General features: G+C 35.0%; 1 protein-coding gene across 21 annotated transcripts in view; it reads left to right on the top strand.

Annotated features, from left to right (window-relative positions):
• Positions 1 to 24,167, top strand: part of rdgB (retinal degeneration B) — a 229,034-nt gene that overhangs the window by 187,426 nt on the left and 17,441 nt on the right. For 11 of the 21 annotated variants that reach the window (XR_011046236.1, XR_011046242.1, XR_011046241.1 and 8 more), the window contains 8 exons: positions 4,066 to 4,092; positions 7,809 to 7,930; positions 8,152 to 8,322; positions 9,519 to 9,677; positions 11,506 to 11,654; positions 20,788 to 20,901; positions 21,295 to 21,403; positions 23,271 to 23,427. Coding sequence is in view for 9 of the 21 variants with exons in the window: in XM_068385535.1 (XP_068241636.1) it covers positions 4,066 to 4,092; positions 7,809 to 7,930; positions 8,152 to 8,322; positions 9,519 to 9,677; positions 11,506 to 11,654; positions 20,788 to 20,901; positions 21,295 to 21,403; positions 23,271 to 23,427 (1,008 nt within the window). In the remaining 12 variants the exon portion in view is untranslated. The remainder of the gene's footprint in view (positions 1 to 4,065; positions 4,093 to 7,808; positions 7,931 to 8,151; positions 8,323 to 9,518; positions 9,678 to 11,505; positions 11,655 to 20,787; positions 20,902 to 21,294; positions 21,404 to 23,270; positions 23,428 to 24,167) is intronic. The other 10 variants (XR_011046245.1, XM_068385541.1, XM_068385539.1 and 7 more) reach the window with 3 other exon arrangements.

The following is a 24,167-nucleotide window of genomic DNA, read 5'->3' as shown; positions in this document are numbered from 1 at the left end:
TAATTTACAGGTCATTGTCTTTGTTGAATTTTGGTTTTGACAATGTTTGCTTGAAAGTACAAAATACAGTAAATTTTAGTTTGAAGTTTTTTATATCTGGTATACTGTTTGAAACTTTGGTCAATGTCATCCTTTACATAATTTGTGTTTGATTAATGGACCAAATGATGTAAGTGAAGTGCAATTTGCAAAAGTTACTTGACATTTCATTATTTTATTGTTTTTGACTATTTCTCATTCAGGTTACTATACTTTTAATAAATTATTGAGGGAACTTTAGAAATCAATGAAGGTGGTCTGTTATTTTTAGCAAGATATTTTTTGGTTGGATATGTAAACACTATTCCAAACATCTTGTTTGTAATTAAGTAACTAACTAACATACCTAATAAATTAGGCCAATTTTTCTGTCGTATCCATATCTTTGGTTTTTTCAGTAGCTCTTTGGATGCTCTGTTCCAGGTATTTATATTTAATTTACAATTATCAAGAGAGTAATTGCTTACCTGAAGAATGAAAGTGTCGAATGTATAGAGAGTTAGGTTTAAGTGATATTTCAGATATCCTGCCAGATGCCTTTTTCTTGTTGTTGTGACCCACAAGTACAGTAAATTTATGAAGTAAAATTATCTTGGGTAAAATTATGGACTGAAATAGGTATATACCAATTTCTTGTTATCAAGAAGTGGATTACTGGCTGTGACTATTCCTTCTATTCCACAGTTAGTTTTGGTATTTCTTGATATTACTGGGAATAAGCAATTAATATGGTTATGATTTAAGTTTTGACAAGATGTATTTTTATAGTTGGTCCAGCTAAATTAATCAGGCTTGATAGCATTCTACTGCTCTAGTTATGTCCTTGAACTGCTATGATTTATCTTACATAGCAAAGTTAGCACAACATTTAGTAAGATTTTCATCTTTCTCAGTACATATATAAGGTGAAAATGGATGGCAGGTCACTTCATATGTAGAATTTGAGCAACTGAAGTTATTGAGTAAGGTGATAGTCTCATTTTTACTTCTACTCCCAAGTGCTAAGTCTGATCTCTATGGGCTGAAACTGTAAGGACAAAATGATTAGGTACAAAAGTTCATCTAAACCACCAAGTCAGAACTTTCTAATTAGCATTGGTGTGTCATTGAGTAAAGACCTCTGGACATCATGCAAGAGGGATAAATTTATCTTTCTCCTATATATACTCTTCTTGTAAGCATGGGCAAACACACATAATAAAACTTTATCTCATGGCATGTGGTAAGTGTAAACTTTGATTACCTTTGGACAGACATGAAAAAATCTTCAGGTCTTCAGTTCTTTACATATTGACAAATTTGAATAATGGAAAAAAAATAATTCTTATAGTACTGTACATAGAGGCCATGCAAGCTAGCAAAACAAACGTGAAAAAAAAAAATTGGATAACCCAACCCTGATGCAGTTTTATTCATCCTTTTAGGATGTTATCTTGGGAAGGCATAGGTTGAGGATCACTCTTCTCTTGGACAAGTCTTTCTTTATTTAGGATATTGAACCGTTTACCCTGGAATTTTAGAAATCAGCATTTTCCTATACTTCCTTTTCCAGCATTTTTCTGACAAAGGAGTTTAGTTCCAGGGTTTTGGCCTTAAAGAATTCGTCTTGGTGGTGGTTTGGAAATCCACAACCAACCCAAATCTTTTAAGATAATACACTGTCTCCACTGAGAAAAAGCCCAACTTTTTTAAAACAATTGATACGACCCCCGATTTGTGGACTTCATTGATGATGTCCTTTATCTCGGCAAGATGGACTAGAATACTGGCCTCCCTTAGTCTTCCTACCAGCACTCCTCTCCCTCTGACAAAATCCTGAAGTATTCAGGGTTTTGGTCTCTGTTAGTCATCTTAAGCCATTGTATTATTTATCCATTGATAATGTGTTTTTTTTAAACATCACACATATTTTACAATGACTGTTACTGTATGTGGGTAGTCTTTTATAATCTTCCATGATATTAACCTTTGATGGTAAACTGTTGATTTACTTAGTATCTTGAAGTCCTGTTAAAGATAATTGTTAGTCTTTAATTATAATAGAATAATTCATGGTCACTACAGTTTGTAAATGATGTAATTTTCATTTTCATCCTATAGATTCTGTCATCCACGTTGTCCTTGCTTTCAAGATATGTATGTTTAACTTGACCAATTTACCCAGTAAATATTAATTTTTCAGAATTTTTGAAAATGCAAACTGTGAAATTGATTAAATTATGCAACACAAATTAACTGAATGTATCCAGTTTGTATTGACACATACCCAATCAATTACTCTGCAGTTTCTAAGATATTACCGATAATACAATTTTAATTCCAAAAATGAGAGTGCAAAGGCTGAGAATTGGTGAAAACTTAATTTAGGTAGAGGTTGACAGTTTATATGTAGGTAAGAAGAGAGAGATTGTACACGTTAATTCTTTGAAACTTCTTTGGACTACTTTTGTTAGTTGGTAAAGGCCGAATGCTTGTTTTTTAAAGTGGCCTTGGATGTGTTTTTTCCTCTAATGCCCTAGGCACTATTTTATTCTTGATCTTGAAATAAAGGGAAGAATTAAGTTGTATTCTGTTAACTTTTCTCATGTTAATATACTGTTCAAAATGGGAAAATTGAAGATTGAAAATATAACATTGATAAGGAATTGAAACTTACATGGACAATTTAGTTTTAAAATCTGGTTAATTATCAAAGGGAGATACTGTAGTTTTTTCTTATTTGAAAAGGCTTAATTTTATTATATCCAGGAACTTTGGTCATGGAGATTACACAGGTGAATTTTATAGCATGGAATTATTTCAATTCCATAAAAAATAGCATCTTAAAAGAAAGTAGTAGACTGGGCATAGTTTTACCTGTTGAAATCGTAAAAAAAAAAAGAAAAAATGACGTAGGATGAGGTGAAATGGTATGTTTGCAGTTAACAGTGGAGAAGTTACTTTTGACATTTTGAAGTGCATATAAAATAAAAATGCTATGAAATAAAATAAATAATTTTTTTGCTTTCCATGTTTCAAGCAGTACATTTTATAACACTGATGCATAACAAATCCAATATTTTTATTTTCTTATTTGAATGTGTTTATGAGGCAGACATAAAGCTTTTTATTAATTAATTTCTAAGCTTAGTAGAATATATTTGATTGGAAAAACTTAAAAAATTATATATTCTAAACCTTAAAATATTTTAGTTGGGGCTTATCTTAGTCTAGAAAGTCAGCAGCTATGAATAGTGGCAATAGATGGATGGAAATTCTCTAGAATAGCTTATCACATATGTACTAGTATTGCTGAAGAATGGCTGTGTACACTCAAAGAATTAAGTTGATATATATATATATATATATATATATATATATATATATATATATATATATATATATATATATATATATATATATATATATATATATATATATATATATATATATATATATATATATATATATATATATATATATATATATATATATATATATATATATATATATATATATATATATTACCTTTGTACACTTTCACTGCATGTACACGCAGATGCATGCATGCACTCTAAAGCACATAATTGTATAACACAGTTAAAATACTAATTTACAGGGTTTTATTTTCTTTTATAGTTTTAAAGAGCTATTGATATTGAGTTCCTGCTGATAGCACTAGGAGAATAATAAATTTGAATTTGACATGTGAATGTATTTCTTTGTGAAAATTGTAATCAATTTATTTAGCACTGAATGTATTATTGTATACAAGGGAAAAAATTTACTGTTTCTGAGTCAGGCTTTTAAATTAAAAGTTTATTCATTTAAATTTGAATTTTGTGTGGCAATTGACTTGTATTTAGAGCTTAAGGAGAAAGAAAAAGAAAGACCATTCTTTTTAAGTTATCATTCGAGAAGTTTTTTCTATGCATTTACCTACCAAGCCTTGACCGAAAATCTGTAAAAATTTTGTCTAGTGAAAGTGAGCTTTCTTCTTTTAAGAAGAATAGATGAAAACGATCAGTGTCATTTTTATATCCATAGTCCACAGCGCAAGTCGTCCTCATCAAGGTATGTGAAAAATTGAGGATAAGTACTGTACAGTAATCATTGAAACTTTGCCTTCATTGTACTGTAATTATGTTGTTGTGTGTTCAATAAAAATGACATTTTTTCTTATGACTTACATATATATTTTGAGTAGATAGCGTAAGATAGTTTGTGCATTGTGTAGGTAAAGTTCCAATTACAGTATTATTTAAAGTATTAGCAATTATATAGAGACTATGAATACAAAAATTGAGATATAGAGACTGGAATTCTTATTTATGGTTGTACCGTTATCATAATCAAAGCCATATGCAATTACGCAGTTCATTTGAGTACTGTATTGTTCTTTTAAGGTGTCTTTTGTCATACTTTATATTAATTTGGTCTAATGAATGATGAAAGAGATTTCAAAGTGATAGCCTAAAATTATTTCATAATGTCTATATAATTTTGCATGCACTGCTTTTTAATCCATTCACTAATTTGCATTTCTAAACAATTCAATATTTAACTGACCTTGGTTTAGTGTTTCTCAGAAATATTTTTTTTCCATTTGGTATATTGATTCCACAAAATCTATCATAAATTTATTACATATCAGTGCATCCAGTGTGAAACCAATTTAGCAAGTATACTGTCAAAGTTATTTTCATTCTTTTAAAGCTAGCATGTAATATGTTTATCATCATAAATGCTTTGGGTAATGGTTTTTATAATTAAATATCTTTATTTCAAAGTGTGAGGAACTATACGTACTTAGTATTGTACAGTATACTATATAGAAACTCTTCTTAGAGACTCCTTTGTATTAGATTCCCAGATTTAGATTTGAGGTGTCCTTTACATTATTCCTCCCTCTGGATTTATGGAGCTTTTCATCCTCTGAATCCCTCAAGTCTAGTTAGTTACACTGTACGCATGATTTCCCAAGTTGTGCTTGATGTCTGTATTCAAAAAGGAAAAAGCTTTCTAATATTTAAGTTGCAGTTTTTCTCATGTTAACTGTTTTTCATTGTGGTTTATAAGTATAACCATACATAAGGCTGCATGATACTCGATAATCTGTTGATGCACTGTTTAAAACTCATTTAAAAATCTTTTCTTGTATAAGATTTAGTTGAAAGTTTTTGCTTGGTATAGTACTTTACTAACCTTGAAATGAAATGAAATAAGTTTGGATACCTATATACCTTAGAAAAATTTCAATGAATAAAGAAATAGCTTTTAGAACCTGGCTTAATTGTTTCCATTTCAACCCCCCAAAATTAGGCTCTTGTTTACAGTTATTATGCCTCGGAATTGCTATTTGTTTTTTTAATTCTTAAAAAAGTATTAGCATAAAAAGTTTCAGGTTTTAGTATTTAAAAAAGAATTGCAGAGAATCTAAGTTCTAATCTGGCTTGATACTGATAAAAAATCATATTTTATTAGTTTTTTTTTATATTAAATATTCAGTATCTTGGGAAAGTAGAAACTGACTACACTTTAAAGATTGACAATGTATAGATTTTGCATCTGTTATAGGTATCACCTCACCAATATTACTTAGTACTATACTTTTCTTGGGAATTTATCAGTTTCTAATAAATACAATATATTAGAACAAATCAGTGTTGTTGAGTCAGAATTTCTCTACTCGACTACAATGGAATTTAATTTTATGGCATTTGTACATTATTTCACATAAACCTTGTTTTATTATTGTAAAATTTATTAGTCTTGGAATTGAGTATGAATCTGTTATTGATATCTTTGATAATTCCAATCAATTTTCTGATTACCATGATGGTACAGTAATGATATTAATAAAGGGTTTATTGGAAAACAAATATTTTCCTTAATTTTTTAAAAGGTTTCATCATCCATTCCTTCCTTACTGCTTGCAGCACTTGATCAACCAGTCGTGCAATATTGTTTAGTTACTAAAAGTGGTCTTGCTAAATTTTAGTTAATAATAATTATTATTTTTGAAAGTTTAATCCTTCTAGTTAACTTGAGTTTAATTTTGGTCACAAATGAAGTACAGTATTGATATTATCCCCCTTTCTGTAATCAATTAATCTAATATATTTTGATTCTATTGAGAAAATAGTATTTGATACATTAATCATAAAGATCTAATTATAACAGACTACTATAGTATAAGAATGCATTTTTTTCATAACAAGATAAATATTCTTTGTAAACATCTACTTAACAATTATCTTCTTTGCTTCAAATACATAAATTAATGTTATATATTGCATGGATCACTGACTTTGAAACCATACTCTAAATTGTTCGCTACTTTAATGTGTCATAGTTTGATGTTTTTAGGCTTTTTCCTTAAGTTTTGGACAAAACTGCAAACATATACAGAATCACAAAAAGAATTTCTGTAGCTTTACTGTTTATTTCTATCCACTGGGAATTGACGAGGAAATGTACAGGATCTTTATTAGAATTTTCTTATTAAATTGTTACTAATTTTCCCTTTATGTATATTGCTTGTGAATTTTAAGAATTTAGATAAGACCTGAAATTTTTAGATAATGTTTCTCAAAACCACTATTCAGGAATTGTCTTGTACTCTTTACTTGGAGTTTTAATCATTGCTTGTTATTTGTAATTATTCTGTATTTTCAATAGTAGCTTGAATTACTTATGACTTTACAAAATGGCTTCCATTTCTTATTCTTTATTCTTTCTATTTACATGTATGTAGTTAAAATATTGTCTTTATTGAATTATTGGTTTGTTCATCGGAGGCTAATGTCCATTGCTATTTTGTATAATTGTGGTAATTTTGTTTACCATGTGTTTAGTAAACTGTAGTGCCAGGTGGGATATATTGTTATCCAAGGTACTGGATCCAGGTACTGTAGTGTAAAATGTTGCGGTAGTATAGTTTAAAAGTCATTTGATATTTACTTACTTTCTTGTTTGCTTAAATTCTGGATGTTCGGTTTAGTAAATTTCTGATGTTTAGATTTGAATATAGAAAAGTGGGGCACTACAGTAAATTGCAGTGTAAGGTTAACAGGTTTTCATGTTTTAAAAATTTTAAGAAACATTATCATCATTAGACATCGTAAAAATTTTTGGCAATATTACGCTTGCTAATTCTAGTCATTGATTTAAACATACCAGTGTTTAATAAGGGCAAATGATGGGGATGTATAAAAATCAAGATTTTTTTAGTATATAACTGGGCATTTGAATTCTATGCCAAGGGATCCAGAACAAGATGACAAAACACCTTTTATCTTTGTTCAGTGTGTTGAAAACATGACTACTTTCAGGCAACTCTACCATTTCCAAATTCAAAACTCAACAAAACTTATTTCAAACTTAAAGAGGAGTTCATTGAGTTGAGCCAGTGTCAACAGAGAAACTGAAATAAGAGGTCCTGGCACTTCACTTCTTGCCATTAACTGCTTGTGTGTCTTATTAAGACTAGAATATATCAAGTTTTGATTTTTTAGTAATTTAACAGTATGATAAGAAATTACAATAAATTATAGGGAAATGTGATAACCTAGAAATGGAAATTGTAGAGGAAAATTACAGAAATATTTATGCATTAATTTGTAAATCCTGAACTGTAGATTTTTAAAATTCCATATTTACTCTTATTATAATTTGTCTAATTCTTTAGGAATTCATTATGATTGAGGAAAGTAAAAGTATACAGTATGTTTATGAAAAATATATCTATATGCCAATACCACACTGTAACATTAATTTTGCTTCAACAGTGACCAAGGCCACAGCAGACTAGACTTTGAAGTAACTGATTTCTTCATGTTTGGATGTCCACTTTCGATGGTGTTAGTCTACCGTAAAATGGTTGGCTTGGGAGATAAGAACTGTGAGTCGGGTCTGTCTTGAATCTTGTTTTTTTTTTTTTTTGTCGCTTATATTTAATTCAGAATTAGTCCTGGTAATGCCTTATTTAACTATGTTTATATTTATGTAAGTTGACCTTATTTTCTATCTGTTCTATTTCATTATACTGTACCAAATTTATAAATGAATATTGCCAAATTCCTAAATTCTTGTAGGCGAGACCAATCTTGATGTCACTTATTTTTTTTTCAGATGTCATTCAGCGTCCAGCTTGTCAGCAAGTGTACAATTTGTTTCATCCAACTGATCCCTTGGCAGTACGACTGGAACCTTTACTATCAGCACGCTTTTCCCTCCTCACTCCCATTACTATTCCAAGATACACCAAATATCCTCTTGGAGATGGCATTCCTACTCATTTACGTAAGCTATATTGATAGGCAGCTTTCTGCTAGACTTACAGCTTTGTATGAGGGAGCCTCAAAATAAAGAAGCAAATTTTGGGTCTTAAAATACTGTACAGAAGCAGATTTGGGGTCTCAAAATACTGTACAGAAGCAGATTTGGGGTCTCAAAATACTGTACAGAAGCAGATTTGGGGTCTTAAAATACAGAAGCTAATTTGGGGTCTCCAAATATGGAAGCTGATTTGGAGTTCCAAATATAGAAACTTGATTAATGGTTTTAAAATATGAAAGCAGTGTTTGATTCTCCAAATACAGAAGCAGATTTGGGGATCTAAAATTACGGAAGCAGATTTGGGGGTCTCAAAATATGGAAACAAATTTATGGGTCTCACAATACAGAAGCAGATTATCTGTTTGAAAATATAGAAGTAGATGTTTAGTAAGTTTCTTCTGTTTTGTCATCACCAGTAAAGTTAGTCATTTCAAGCTTGTTATTAAAGATATTGTGTGCAGATTGCCTGGAGTATTCTGGGTTGTGGTGTTTGTTGGGGGCTATGACATTTATTCTAAGAGCCCCCGCCTGGAGTTTCTCCAGGCAATTTAAATGAATGGTGACTGCCTCCAATAGATATGGTTTATTTGAAATTGATAGAGATTTAGACAATTATAGTTACGAGTATAAGTTATATATGGAGTTAGTGAATTGTTCATGAAGATTTTGAAATAAATATTTTCTATGGCAACTATTTCCTAGTTACGAACTATTATTGTTTTAACACCAGTCTACAGGATACATTTATATTAAAAAAATCTTTATTTTAGAAAAAATGCCATGTAATATTTATATTTACAAAATATATCAAAATAAGAATTGTTTAAATAGTTTAATCTCGGATATACACATTAAAACATAGACCACTATATACTGAAGTAATTCCACCTAATTCTTCCACATGGCAAAGATAAGAGGTCTATTACTACAGTGAACTTCTATCTCACCAATCCCAGTGGGGCTGTAGGATTGTTTGATTTTCTGGATTTCTGATCACCACTTAAAATACAATACCACTTTTCAAAAATTCTGAAAAATATATATGTGCATTAATATTGGGAATATGGTAAAATAAAATATGAAACATTAATTTAGTGGCAACCTCCTTGACCACAATGTTAGTATTTTCACAATTTTAAGGTTTTTCTATTCTTTTGCAGTTGAATGTATACAAACCAATGGTGGTGTGTTTCTTGATGTCGGTGGAGCAACTGGATCACCTTCATTAGCGGGTCATTCCCGTCGTATGTCTGATGCTTCTATAATGTCTACTGTATCGGGGATGGCAGATACGGTTCCCCTTGCCACAATAAAAGCTTGTAAGTAGAAAAAAATGGAAGTGTTATTTCATATTGCTCTTTTTTATCTGTGGAAGACTTCACCCTCTATAATAAAACTGAGCTTCCAAAACAAAATTAATTTGATTTGACATTGTTAGACTAGATTTAAGTTCTGTAATATCTTATAATTTCAGGTATTTTGATTTTTACTATTATGATGAATGCCAATTCTTTGCTGATTTGACCGTACAAATTTACTATGGACAGTAATATTATTTGTGCTCGTTGATTTATAATATATATATATATATATATATATATATATATATATATATATATATATATATATATATATATATATATATATATATATATATATATATATATATTGTACTGTATCTGATAATTTGTGAAATACTTATTTGATATAGTAAATTAAAGCAGAATAAACTAATTAAGTGTTCACTACAAAAAAGGTATGATGTATTTGATAATTTCTTTGTAGCCAACAGTGGGATTCAATTATAATTAACAAATCAGTTATAATTTATGAAAAATCATTAGGTTATTATTTGCACAAGATTTTTTTCTTTTTTTTTTAAGAGTGGACACCCTTGCGAGTCCTAAGATTTTTAGCTCGGATATTCAAGAAAATTTCTTCATTCATAGATACCTAAAGTCGGTACCAATTTAACACTACAGTATTCATGTTTCAGTTAACAAGGGTTAAGTGTTATTGAAAAAATCTTTTACTCCTCTCTGATGTGGGTCTTTCCTTTTTATTGTAATTGCAGAAAGCTCTGATTAATCTGCATATGAATTGGTGGGGCTGTTTAGATGAAAATGATAATGTAATTACTTAATTAATTTTATACCAAATTAATTTTATACCAAAATAACCGGACTTGGCTTGGGATTTCATGTGAGAAAGGCAGGTGTGTTATCTTGTACCATATCCTATCAGTGCAAATGATCAAGAATGTAGTATTATTTTTATGGTAAAAACTCAATTTTTATGATTTTTTTTATATGGAAAAAGGACTTCTTTAATGTAGAATTGATCCAGAAAGTGGGTGTTATATATGTAATACTGATTCACATTTATATTTTACTATAGGTAGAATGATAAGAAAAAACAAGAGGAAGAAGAAATGCTGGATCAAGCTTGTAGTATAAGATGGGACTGTGACTGGGATACTGTTTAGTGTAAACATAACTAGATAATAGTGCCATTGATCATTATTGGTAATGATAGTGAAAGAAACATAGTACTGGACTTATATACTTTTTTTACTGGACTTTTATACCTTTTTATAGTAAGATAATAATTGATGTTTGGATGAGTGAAGGTGAATTCAAGTGAAAGAGTTTAGATGGAGGTTTGCAAACAAAGTGAGAGAGAAAAAAAAAGGAATTTCAATGGCAGTAATACATACAGTATGGCGAACAAAGAACACTGGTTGGATATCGTGTGTTTCTAGCTTTTGTCAAAAGTCTGGGATTCTTTCTTCTAGAAGCTAATTGAATGATTCCAAAAATTCCTTTATGTATTTTTCTCATGTATCATACTGTTTCATTCTTATCTCATTCAAATCCATGGCTATACCATACATGGGTAATCGATGTCACTAATATATTTAGTAGTTTGTGGGATTAGTATCAAATACTGTAACAACTCGTGGAGTATTATAGCCAACTCTTCTTGTTGGCAGTGGCCTTTCCCTTGGTTGGCCCGTAGTGTCACAACTAATAGTTTTCATTTTCTAACTCCATTTAACAATATTTATATATATATATATATATATATATATATATATATATATATATATATATATATATATATATATATATATTTTTTTTTTTACAGTAAGTCACCGTTGGTGGGGTAATAAACGATTGGACTATGCATTGTATTGTCCCGAAGGCTTAGCCAATTTCCCCACAAATTCCCTGCCACACCTCTTCCATGCATCGTATTGGGAATCGTCAGATGTTATAGCCTTCATCCTGAGACAGGTTTGTGAATGTTTTTAGTTCTGTTTTATATTTGCAGATTTGTTTACAATTTCTTGATATTGTAGAGTTTTTTCTCATAGCTCATAATGTTTTTGAAGAATTGCTTTATTTATTTGAACATCCTTTTATTCATTTTATTTTTAACACCTCACACATGCAACCCTACTCTATGATATTATCTATGATCTTGTTAAGTATAGGAAACATTTATTGTAGTATTAGAGAAGAAATTTACTAATTTCCATAGCTACAGTATTATGTTACAACCTTGAGGCTCATAAGCCTCTACTTAGTCAATTTGAGGCTTTAAAACATTCTCTTATACTTTTTTTTAAGTTCTTAATATTTTGAAGTAATTCTATCTCCCATAATTACATATCAATGTAAATGTTGTTCTCATAAAAGCTGAATTATCCTTTGTGTCAAGAAATAATGTTATCCATTATGAAATAAAATAAAAATGAGATCTGTAGATCCTATGTTCAGGAAATAAAGTAACAATTGTTTATAGAACTATCAACCAAAACTATTTCCTTCGAATTAAGTAAAATTTTAAACCATTACGTCTTATGGTACACAGTTGATGCTGTAAAAACCACATTCTTTACATAAAACAATTTTCTATTGATTAGTAGAATTCATGCTTGAAAGACAGACTTATCTCATAAAAGATACAGAAATTAGTTTTTTGGGCTCAAACCATGTCGAAATGATGGAAGTTCCTAAAGTAGCTTCCTAAGGGATATACGTGTATGTTACTACAGTGATATTCCCAGAGAATTAAACCTTCAGGTCCCAGAATTCTAACTCCTGGAGCGAATATCCTTAAATTTTCTCTCAAGGATATCGCATAATATCAGAGGACGTATTCTTGACACGCCACGTAGCAATCTGCACCCCTAATAGCGTTTACGCTTCGAGGGGGACGTGGCAGAATAGAAGGGGGCTGTATCAAGGATACCCCTGTTCTCGTACTACTATTGACCACCACCACAGCGCCATTCCCAAGATGGCGGACATTCCTAATTTTGTAGCGATTTCGCTCAGTGGTCATCCCTGTTGATCTAACTTTTCGATCGATTTGCAAGGATTTTTATTATGCATTCTCCAATTTCTTTCACCTTTGGAAAGTTGAGTATTGGGTCTTTACAATGAGTAAATTTTAGCTCCTGTTTCACAGTGAAATTAAAGTAATTTATTTTGCTTAGAAGCTAAGCCTCATACCGGAGGCGCCTTGGGCGCAGTCGTTCGTTAGGCATGTGTTATTTAGTTAGTAGAACGACTTCCCGGTTTTTAAAAACCGTTAATTAATTAATTAATTATGTAAGTTATTTATGCAAATTATACTTGTAAAGATACCGGTATTTATAATGTGCATAATTTTCCTTTCTATGTCGATCGTATAGTTAGTTTCGGTGTGTGAGGTAACCGAGATCTCGCCTCGTCTAGGTAACCTAACCTAGGCATTTTATTATACGTTCAGACATTTCCCCGGTTACCCTTGTGTTTTGTGATTTCAATTCATGCAGATAGTTATCTCTTAGAATTAGATGAAACATTACAAGTCTCCAAAAGAGGATTTAAGGGTAATCCCTCTTTCCCTCTGAGTGTAGCCTTAGGCTACAACCTTATTGGGTCGGCCTCGAATTTTTAATTCAGGCATGACTATCCTACAGGTTTTTCTGCCCTTCCCCTGTAACCGCAGATGCAGGTTTTTGGGGTTGGCCAGAATCTCAGAGTATTTAGTCTGTGGTCGGTAGCTTATTAGCAAGATGAATAGAGTTCTTTTGTTAGGTTAGACTGCCGACATAGGAGGCTAGACGTCCCTAGGCCACTCCTGAAGGGTCTGTACGATATGATACCTTCTCCCTGTGGCCTAGCAGACTAGTCCTGTGTTGGTTGACCCTAAGCTGAAGAATAGAATTCTTCTACTGCTTAGGGGACACCGGCACTAGAACCCCGTTTCCTTACCATTTAGAGGTGGTGGCGAGGGTGCTACCAACCTCTCTATTGTATTAATCTAACCCTAGGCTAAGGAATAGAATTCTTTAGCCACATGGGATAGTTCTAATACAGGAATGGAGTTTTGTTTGGTGAGGCAGGACAGGCTATACGGCCGGCTCCTGCTGTACCTTTTACAGGACCCTATTTTCCCTTCCCTTCTATCCCTTTATGTTGGCGACTCCCTGCAACCTTACCATTGCCGATGGGTTGCCGGGAGCGACCAGACTCCCTCTCTTAAGCCGTTGTCCGACTGCCAGTAGCTATTTCAGTGGCAGGTAGCCATGACAACTGCCGACTGGCAGTAATGATAACTGCTGGCTGGCAGCCATGACAGCTGCCGGCCGGTAGTCATGGCAGCTGCCGGCCGGCAGTCATGATGGCTGCTGGCAGGCAGCCAGGGCAGTTGCCGGACCATGTTGGCTATGAATGGGAAGTCCCTTCTGTTACCAAAGGTTCTTCAGTTCTCCCTTGGACTGCTAGCTACAGCGTCTGTTGGCAGGGTGCTGCCTACCAGGCCAGCACAGATTGGTGCTGACTCAACTGGCAGCACGCCGACTGTTCTGATACTGCTGGCGACAGTACTGTAGCTGGATGGAAACTTGAATGTTACATTCTCCCCTTCCATTTGAACCTTCTTTCTGGAGAAATGTAGTAAAATTGGCTTTTACACCCATATTTACTGTACATATACACAGTATTAGGTAGCCTTTTCTCCATGCTTTCTCTCTCTCTTTTAGCTAGCAGGCTGGATGTGCCGGTAAAAGCTAGCTATGCCGACGACATGCCGGCTGAACTACAGTATATGTTTATACAGGTAGTTAGTATATTTGCAGCTGTCATGTGTTGCAGTCTTCTGCAAAACTCAGAGTGAGTGTTTTTACAGACATAATGCATGCAGGTTTCATGCCCCCTGCAATTTTATTTCTGAACCCCTGAATTATTGGAACCCGCAGGTTTGCAAAGTATGTCGGACCTTATTGTCCGAGGGTTTCAAGAATCCCAAGTCGGTAGAGACTAGGGATGCAGCTCGTTTCAAGCTACGCAACTGGGTGAGAGGCTTTCAGAAAATCTCTCCGGGACCTTACTTGCCTAATGACAAAATGCGTAGGTTACTATTTCCAACAGCAAGTAAGGAAATAGTGGTACCCCAGACACGAGGTACATCTGACGGCCAGGTAACCTTTGGGAAGGAGGGCAGAAAGCGCCCACGGGAAGGGGAGAATGTCGGGTTGGGATTGTCTCCGTCCATACTGGCTCTAGAGCGAGCGACATCGATATCTCCACCTTCTATCCCTCTATTAGATGGAATGGACCAATTATGGACCCAAGTGAGGATTCTAATAGAAAACTTGTGCAAACAGAGCGAAAAGCAAGAAGCGAAATGCAATGTAGAGCCTTGTAAAGCTCCACTTGTCGCTCCTCAGGGGTCATACAAACGACCCATAGATCAAGACCTTCCGACATGCTCCAAAACCAATTCCTGGAGGTTTGTGGAGCTGATGCCAATTTTAAACGGCAAACTCTACATCTCGGAGAAGATGGGTGCTGTTCCTTTGGACAAAATCCAGTTTTGGCCAAGCTTTGACGCTTTCCCTAACTGTTTCATTAGACTGAAGGATGAACCAAGGTCAAGAAAAGGAATAGAATCAAAGGAGGTTATGATTCTCGACAATGATAAAGCACAGGCTATCCTATCAAGTAGCATAGAAAAGGCGGGTTACTCGATGTCGAAGGTATTCACACCAGGTAACAGGCACTCTTCCTTTCTTGCTCCTGCTTCAATTTCATTCCCCTTTACGGAGAAGGCATTTAAATATGTCACCGAGGCAGTGGAGGCAGGTAAACCATGTCCTACACTCAAGGAGTGCGAGCCTCTATCACTAGCCTTTGCCAGACAGGAGAAGAACTGGAAGGAAGCCCATTCAACCTTTTCAGTAGGAGGACTTAGGCAGTTGTTGCCAGTTGACAATTTAAGGAAAATCTCCCTAAATTATGAGTTTCTCTTACATGATGAACACGAGACAAAGGAGAGACTTGCAGCTTCCCTATCTCTACAAAACTACATAGAGTTCTGTTCAGCTCATCAAGATACCCCAGACATGCTCAAGGTCTTAGCTAAAATACATATGGCTACAGTACCTTGTTAAAAGACCTTTATGCCTTTATAAAGGCTAGAAGAACATTTAGGGAGTTTGTGTTCGCTAACGCAACAGCGAAACACGAAACAAGGAAGCTAATATCTTCCAAAATCTGGGGTAAAGACCTCTTTCCAGACGAGGTAGTCAGGAAAGTGATTAAGAACGCCACCACGGAGAAAGTAGGACTTCTCCAGAAGTGGGACATCCTTTCAAAAAGAGAGTCTTCCACTGTTGTGGGTCCCCAACCTAAGAAGAAGATGGAAATGTCTGGAAATTCATTTCGAGCTGTTCAACAACATCCCACAGTTGTAGTGACCACGCTGCCACAGGCAGGTGGTCGAAAATATAATCCTACTGATCAGTTGAAGCATAGAAATGCTTCTGGTAGGAGGGAGGTTCCTTTAGTATCGCTGGACCTTCGATCCTTGAGGCCATGGCCTAATCAAGATGGGACTAAGATGGGAGGTGGAGATATCTCTAACACCATTTCCTCAACTCTCCTATAATCCAAAACCCTCCTGGAGGAGTTTACCTGAGAGCTCTAGAGCATACAGGTGGTAAGGAAACTATAGTCCACCGAATTCCAGGGAAGGCCGTTGTGTGTCTACGAGAAGGACTCCAGAAAATTCAGAGTCATTCTGGACTTGTCGCCACTCAACAAGTCCAAATAAAACAAAGATTTCAGAATGTTTATCCTTCTGAACATAAGGACCCTGTTGCAAAAAAAGGTGCCCGTAGTCTTACCAGACCTGAAAGTCGTCTATTGGCAACTTCCAGTCAATCACCCTCTCCCCTCCTATTTAGGATTCAAGTTACACAAAGTAACGTATTTCCTAGGAAAGATACTTGTCAGACTAGACACAATCCTAGATATGTTCATAAAATTGGCAGACACAGTCATGCAATAATTAAGCCTAGGAAAGGTTCAGGCAATAATGTTCCTGGACGAGAGGCAGGGGTGGGCATCACCCAAGGTGGCTGGTCTATGAACATCCAAGGAAATGATCCGGTCCCCGGAACATCGTGGATGCAAGATAAGCTTCAAGAAGTCTCAATTCTCTCCAGCTCAAGGGTTTCAAGGGCAAAAAAGCCATTGAAGCATGTGGTCATACCAACTCTCCTTTCCTTTGGGAATGTAAAAGGAGATGGCAAGGTCAGTCAAGAGACTCTGGTAATCAGTCAGATTCCCAAAACGTGAACAGGGAGGAGCTCTGATCTCTCTACAGTTCGCAATAGACAGACTCACTGCTAAGAGCACTGCTGCAAGATGCATTGAAAGTCTGGAGAAAACAAGCATCAAACGCTCAAAGAGAACTAAAAAGACCGATATCAGTCCTTCCTTAATTGCTTCCCTAACAAAGGTCAAAGCCCGAAAGTCCCAAGACCATGTTGGTCCTGTCATGAGTGGGGAAACTCTCCACGCAGATCAGATTATCTTCGGCTGATCTGGGACTCCGAAGCGATAATGAGACGCTGCAATCGACAATGCTAAAGAATGTCTCATACAGTCTAGGTGTAGGTAACCATCCCTTACCTAAAGGGATGGCACCTGTCAACAGTTCATATACAACCGATCAGTTTCATATACAACCGATCTGCAATGTGACAATGGATGCTCTACTCGGGCTCAAGCCGATAGTTAGAATGGTCCACGGACGCAGACCTATTCTCTCCCAGATGGGAACAAGTCCCCGAACTGCAGTCCGACCTCTTCATTACGAGCGTTGTCAAGGAACTACCTCGATACGTAGCCCCATACGAGGATCCTCCAATAAAAATGACAGACATCATGTCTCTGAAATGGAAGGGATAGACTTAGGATTTCCAGTTCATCCCATCCAATCACCTGCTGAGAGTCCTCAACATGCTGAGAACCTTCCAGAGAGGAGTAGCTCTGTTGGCTCCCAGGTAGCCCAAGAGCAATCTGTCCTCTTTGAGGAAGGAACGGAGGCTGAGGCTATCCCTAGTTCTGAATCCAGGACTACTTCAGAAGGTTCAGAGATTAATTGCCTTCGATTTATCACAGAAAACCTAAACCCTTCATTGCATGATTTTTTTGCCCTAGCGGTTAGGAAAAGGTTTGGGGTCTCAAAAGGCAATATAGAATTCTTAGAAGAATACAAGTCTAAGTCAACTAGAAGACAATATGAGTCATCATGGAAAAAGTGGGTTGCTTTCGTAAAAGCAAAAGGACCGAAAGAGATTTCAATGAACTTCTGCATGTCCTTCTTTATCCATCTTCATAACCAAGGTTTGGCGGCCAACACGATAACTACATGCAAGTCAGCCTTGACTAGACCTCTTCTATATGCTTCTCAAGTGGACTTGGCGAATGAGATCTTTAATAGGATTCCGAAGGCATGTGCAAGGCTTAGGTCTGCAGCACTACCAAAGTCCATCTCTTGGTCTTTGGACAAGGTCCTACATTATGCCTCATCCATGAACAATGAAGATTGTTCACTTAAGGATCTAACCCAAAAGGTTATTTTTCTGTTCGCTATAGCTTCAGGGGCTAGAGTTAGTGAAATAGTGGCCCTATCTAGAGATGAGGGCCACATTCAGTTCGCAGAAACAGGAGAACTGAATCTCTTCCCTGATCCGACCTTTCTCGCTAAGAATGAGCTACTGTACCCACTAAAAAGTGGGGTCCCTGGAGAATCTGCCCTATGAAGGAAGATATCTCTCTGACCGGTAGTGTCCAAAGGTTTATCTTCGTAGAACTTCAGACTTCAGGGGAGGGCAGCTCTTTAAAGGAGAAACCTCTGGATCAAACTTATCCCTAAAACAACTGAGGGCGAAGCTCACCTACTTTATTCGTAGAGCGGATCCTGACATTACTCCCGCTGGTCATGATCTGAGAAAGATTGCTTCATCACTGAACTTCTTTCAGTATAAGGACTTTGAGCGTCTTCGTTCATACATCGGATGGAAATCATCCAGTGTTTTACAAACACTATGCGAAACAGGTCCATGAACTGAAACACTATGTAGTGGCAGCAGGTAGTGTATTAAAACCTGCCCCCTAATTACTGTCGTAAACAGTTAATCGCTTGGGACTTCGAATGTCCTCGCTCATATACTGGATGAAAATCATCCAGAGTGTTTTACAAACACTATGCTAAGCAGGTCCATGAACTGAAGCAGTATGTGGTGACGTCGGGTAGAGTATTTAACCTGCCATCTAATTCTATGATGAACAGCTAATTGACTGGGACTGTCAGTTAAAGGGAAAAGGGGTCATCTCTCTTAGTGTGACCTCCTTTGGATAACTGTTACCATGGTGACACTAACTCTGTTAAAAAATCCCAGGTGTGGAATTATACCAATAGCACTAGTGCCGTGTGTAAGTAGTACACAGTGTCGATAGAGGTAACCGGTACAGGAATTATGAAGAGAAATTTTATTATAAATTTTCTTCAATCTGAGAGTGGCACTCATCATTTCTTTCTTCCCAAGAAAGAAAGATAATCTCTGTACATGTTACACGTATAATTCAGTTATCATGCTACGTTCGTTTTACTTGCTAATTCACTTAGTCATTTATTGAAAATAAGTGTCTATTAGAATGTAATTGCGTCCTAATCGCCCGACAATTGCATGATTAAAAGTCCAGAGTATGTACTCTTCATATATTTGTATGCTCACAAACAATAGATATAAGAAACACTGATATGTATTTGGTAATATTCACAAACTACGAGACGGTTTGTACATCCAGTGTATACAGTACTTATGTTTGTTCATACAATATATGCTAACCTTGAGACCCCTTTTCTACTGTCTAGAATGACTCTTCCCTGTAGTGGCAGGAAGCACTAATATCGTGTATGATTAGTGATATGACGGTTAATGGTAACGTCATTTGTCTCGATTGGTCCAAATGATCATAGAAATGTTGTCCCAAGGTTAAGGCACTGATGAAAATCCACAGATACATTAATGCTCTGGTATGCTTCCATCAGGACGACATGGCTTGAGCCCAAAAAACGGATTTTGAGCGAAGCGAAAAGTCTATTTTTGGGTGAGATTGCCATGTCGTCCTAATGGACCCACCCTTCTTTTTTAAAAATAAAAGATCTTCACAGTATCCTTTCCTGAGGCATTGTATCTGTAGCACCATGCTTAATGCTACAAGGAATGTCCGCCATCTTGGGAATGGCGCTGTGGTGGTGGTCAATATTAGTATGAAAACGGGGGTATCCTTCTATTCTGCCACGTCCCCCTCGAAGCGTAAATGCTATTAGGGGTGCAGATTGCTATGTGGCGTGTCAAGAATATGTCCTCTGATATTATGCGATATCCTTGAGAGAAAATTTAAGGATATTCGCTTCAGGTGTTAGAATTCTGGGACCTGAAGGTTTAATTATCTGGGAATATCACTGTAGTAACATATATCCCTTAGGAAGCTACTTTAGGAACTTCCATCAGGACGACATGGCGATCTCACCCAAAAATAGATTTTTCGCTAAGCTCAAAATCAGTTTTGTAGTAAAGTTATCCTGTTCACATTCCTGTCCTTAACAGTTGGCATACTCAATAATTTAATATGCCTTTATTGGAGAATGAATGAATATAAAATTTAGGCCTCAAACCAAAACTATTGTAGCATCAAAGGCCATTCAACACTATGTAATACAAGTTAATCAACCATACCCATACACTCACACAATTTGGATATCATTTTAACCAATAAAACCAATCACGCCACATTCATACAATAATATCTAAATGAGAAATAAGGGATTAAATTAATTAAAGATTGTGATATAACCCAATACTCTGTATAAATATTTAAAAAGTTCAGGGCAATACAATTTCCCCCATTATATCTTTTAAAGGTTTGTCCTGGAATAAATGTGTCCTCCTCAAGATTAAAAGCAGGACAATTGACTATTGTCACTTGGCAGGTAGCAAAATTATATGGTTTATAATATACTGTACAAGTTTATTAATTCAGTATCTCTGTAAAACAAACTTTTATTTGATTGCAGTTGGTAAGAACTGATCATGCTGGTCAAATGGCAGATGAGAAGGATTTGCCTGTATTCTCCCCAACACAGCCAAGAGAAAAGTGGATAAAGAAAAGAACATCAGTAAAGATAAAGGTAAGGAACACGTTACAGCAAGATTTACAAATATTGGAGGTTATGGGTTTTGAATTAATCATTGAAAATCTTATCAAGGGGTATAGTTCATTTATTGATGTGAAAAGCTTTCAAAGATTAAACCTGAATGATATATTCTAGATATTGTTAATAATTTTGTGATTAAATAAAAAACTATACCTTGATTTTTTTTCCTATGATGGGAGATATTTGTTATACCATAATGAAAGTACAGGATTTCATTGTTTAAAAAATTCTCCATTTTATGTTTGGGCAAATAATTACTGTATTGAAGTCATATTGCTGATATAATGATTTACCTTACACAATTTCATGGCCATCACCATTGCTAGAGTTTGATGTTGCTCCTCACAAGTTTTAACAATTTTACAGAATGTTGCAGCAAACCATAGAGGAAATGATGTTATTGTCCGAGAAGGTGCTCCACAGTGTCTTCAAGCCCGCTTTATGTACGGACCATTGGACATGGTTGCACTCTCAGGTAAATTTTTTATGAAGTTATAAAATTCTTTAAAGAATGAAATTGTTCTTAATTTTTATCATTCCTGCTAGGGTAATAGATCTTGCTACAATACATATTAATTTTTTCTACATTGGTAGGGATAGGAGAGAAATTGATTATTTTTCATTTGAAATCATAAATCATAGTTAACCTTCCTTAAATGCAGTAGAATCTCAGCTGCACCAACTTATACCATTAAGGATTGAGAAGCCCACATTACCCATAATTAGACCCATGTGTTGCAATTCATTTCTTCAGTGAATATTTGCCATTTACAGTAGCTCTTCCAGGATTATGAAGTCAGCACTTCTTCACCTTCATTCCATCCAAATGCCTATCTTTTAAGTAAAATATGTATGATAGTCTGCATTTTAAAAAGAATTCTATTTGTATTTGAGAGCTATTTCCTTGTAAGCACCTGCAAGTTACTGTTATATACATATAAAATCCTCCCATTTTTGTTGCATTTTTTCAATAACGTAATTTTGTTTTATCAAAGGAGTTTGCACTTGGCTTCCCTTTTCTCTTTCCGGTCTGGCTGGGGGAGTTCAGAGTTCTTTTCATGAAGTAATTCCAGTCTACACTTTTGTTGTTGTACTTATGTCTGTGTTTTTAACTTCACTACAAACCATTGACTTTACTACTATTAGTATAATTTTTTTTTATTTTTATTTTGTATAAGTACTGTGATTTGGTAGATTTGATATATTATACTGTTTTATTGTACAGTACTGTACTTAATATTTGTTTTTCTAGTTATGGTCTATGCTTATTATTATGTAGCCTTAATGCAGTTTGTTTACCTAGTTTGCTACATCCCACCATATTTGTGAAGGTTTGTCTGACAGGCTTGTAGCTAGTCATGTTCAATAATTACCCATATCTCAAGTACTGTACCCATTCTACATGAGTCAACAACGTTTGGCATCTCTTAACACCAAAAACTTTTTCACAGTGGAACCCTAGTTTGTAATTTGCTCCTCTTTGGACTCCTCCTCTCTGGTCCATTCCACGAAGGGGTAGGTTCTTCTTACAAAAGCCTCAGTCATTGTCTTACTTCTGACTGTTGCAAAGCTGTGGACTCATTATACAAAGAAGAAATAGAAGGAATCTGTTGGCTTCTCTGCTCTTGCTGTTACCTCGTCTATCTTGAAAGATTCATCTTTTTGTAAGATTCCTATTCATTGGCAGAGAGGAATTGCTTTGTTTCCTCCCCCATCCTCTTCACCATGTTCATCAGCTCTTTGTATTACCAATAACTGGAGAAGTGGCTTTCTGGGTGCTTGTCTTTACACCTCTACTTGCTTTTGAGTGCTTGGGTATAGTTTCTTTAGTCTGATGTCGAGTACTAGGTATTGTCTTACTGTTATAATGCTGTCGATTCCCTTAGAAGAATGCCAAAATCCCTTTGTATGGCAGATCCTTCATTCTCATCAAAGGATTAACTTAGCTCTTATAGTTCTTTCCTCTCAAGTCTCAACACTTTTTGAATGCATCTATGGATGGTCCTCCTTACTAAAAAGCTATTCATACTACCTGAGATTAAAGATATTGTAGTCAACAATATTTTTTACAACAGTATAAAAGCCTATTAATCACCATATTGGTACTATCTTGCCATCCCCTCACTGAGATTGTAGGTACCAGAAGAATGAAAAATAAGCAAAGCATCATACAGTATGTGGAGCTGGAATTGCTCAGTTGGGTCATTGTCAATCTTGAATACAAATTGGTGTTGTTGGGATTTTATCGTACAAAATTAGGTCTTTCATTGTACAAAATTATGGCAATTTATGTGTAGTAATTTGTATTGTTTGGAAAAATTAGTTTTATTTTGATTTTTCAGGTGAAAAGGTGGACATACATATTATGTCTGATCCACCTGGTGGAGACTGGCAGCAGATCAGCACAGAAGTAACGGACAAAAATGGCCGTATCACTTTCACCATTCCTCCTGAAAAGTCTTTCACGTGTGGCATGTATCCCATCAAAATGGTAGTCAGGTGAGCTTTGATGTTTTATAAAAGGTAATGTATCAAGGCTCGAGGAAGATCCTACCTACCAGTATATCCATACAGTATACCAGGGCATAAAAAATGTCTGATGCTAGTATGCCATTGCAACTATAGTAACCCACCACAGTACGAACCAGATGCATTCCTAGAGTGCATTCTGAAACTTAAGATTGCTTGTCCACTTATCACCATTAGCGAAAGACATATCTCAACCCACCTTCAACTCCCAACCCTCCATTGTCTTCCATTAGCTGACCCTATTATTGCTAGCTAACTAGGCTATGAATGTGACAAGAATTCCCGCATCTAATAATTAATCGAATTATTTCATAATCTATTAATTTTATGTACCTTTTATGGACCATCACTTCAAAATTTTGTCGGCTGATTGCCCTAGCTCTTAACTAGTGTTTGTATACTAATTGCCATAAACAATAGCCATACAGTACTGTATCTAGAATTCCTGCTGCTATTTATTTTGAATGAGTAAAAATTTTCTGAGTCTTTATTCTGCACTGCATTGGTCTTAGAGCTAAACAACTTTGTTGTTTTAAAATTAAGTTATCAAACTAACAAAGACTATCAATAAAAAATATCTAGTGTGCAGAAATTTTGAAATTAAAAAAAAATGTTGAATTAAATTAAAATTTTAAATATTTCTTTTCAAGTAATCTTACTGTGTAAGGTAGAACAGCTGGCTTACAGTAAGCAAACCACCCATATTGTAT

Source organism: Palaemon carinicauda, chromosome 13 (assembly GCF_036898095.1).
Source record: "Palaemon carinicauda isolate YSFRI2023 chromosome 13, ASM3689809v2, whole genome shotgun sequence".
Lineage (NCBI taxonomy): Eukaryota > Metazoa > Arthropoda > Malacostraca > Decapoda > Palaemonidae > Palaemon > Palaemon carinicauda.
This window is presented reverse-complemented; position numbering and strand designations above follow the sequence as displayed.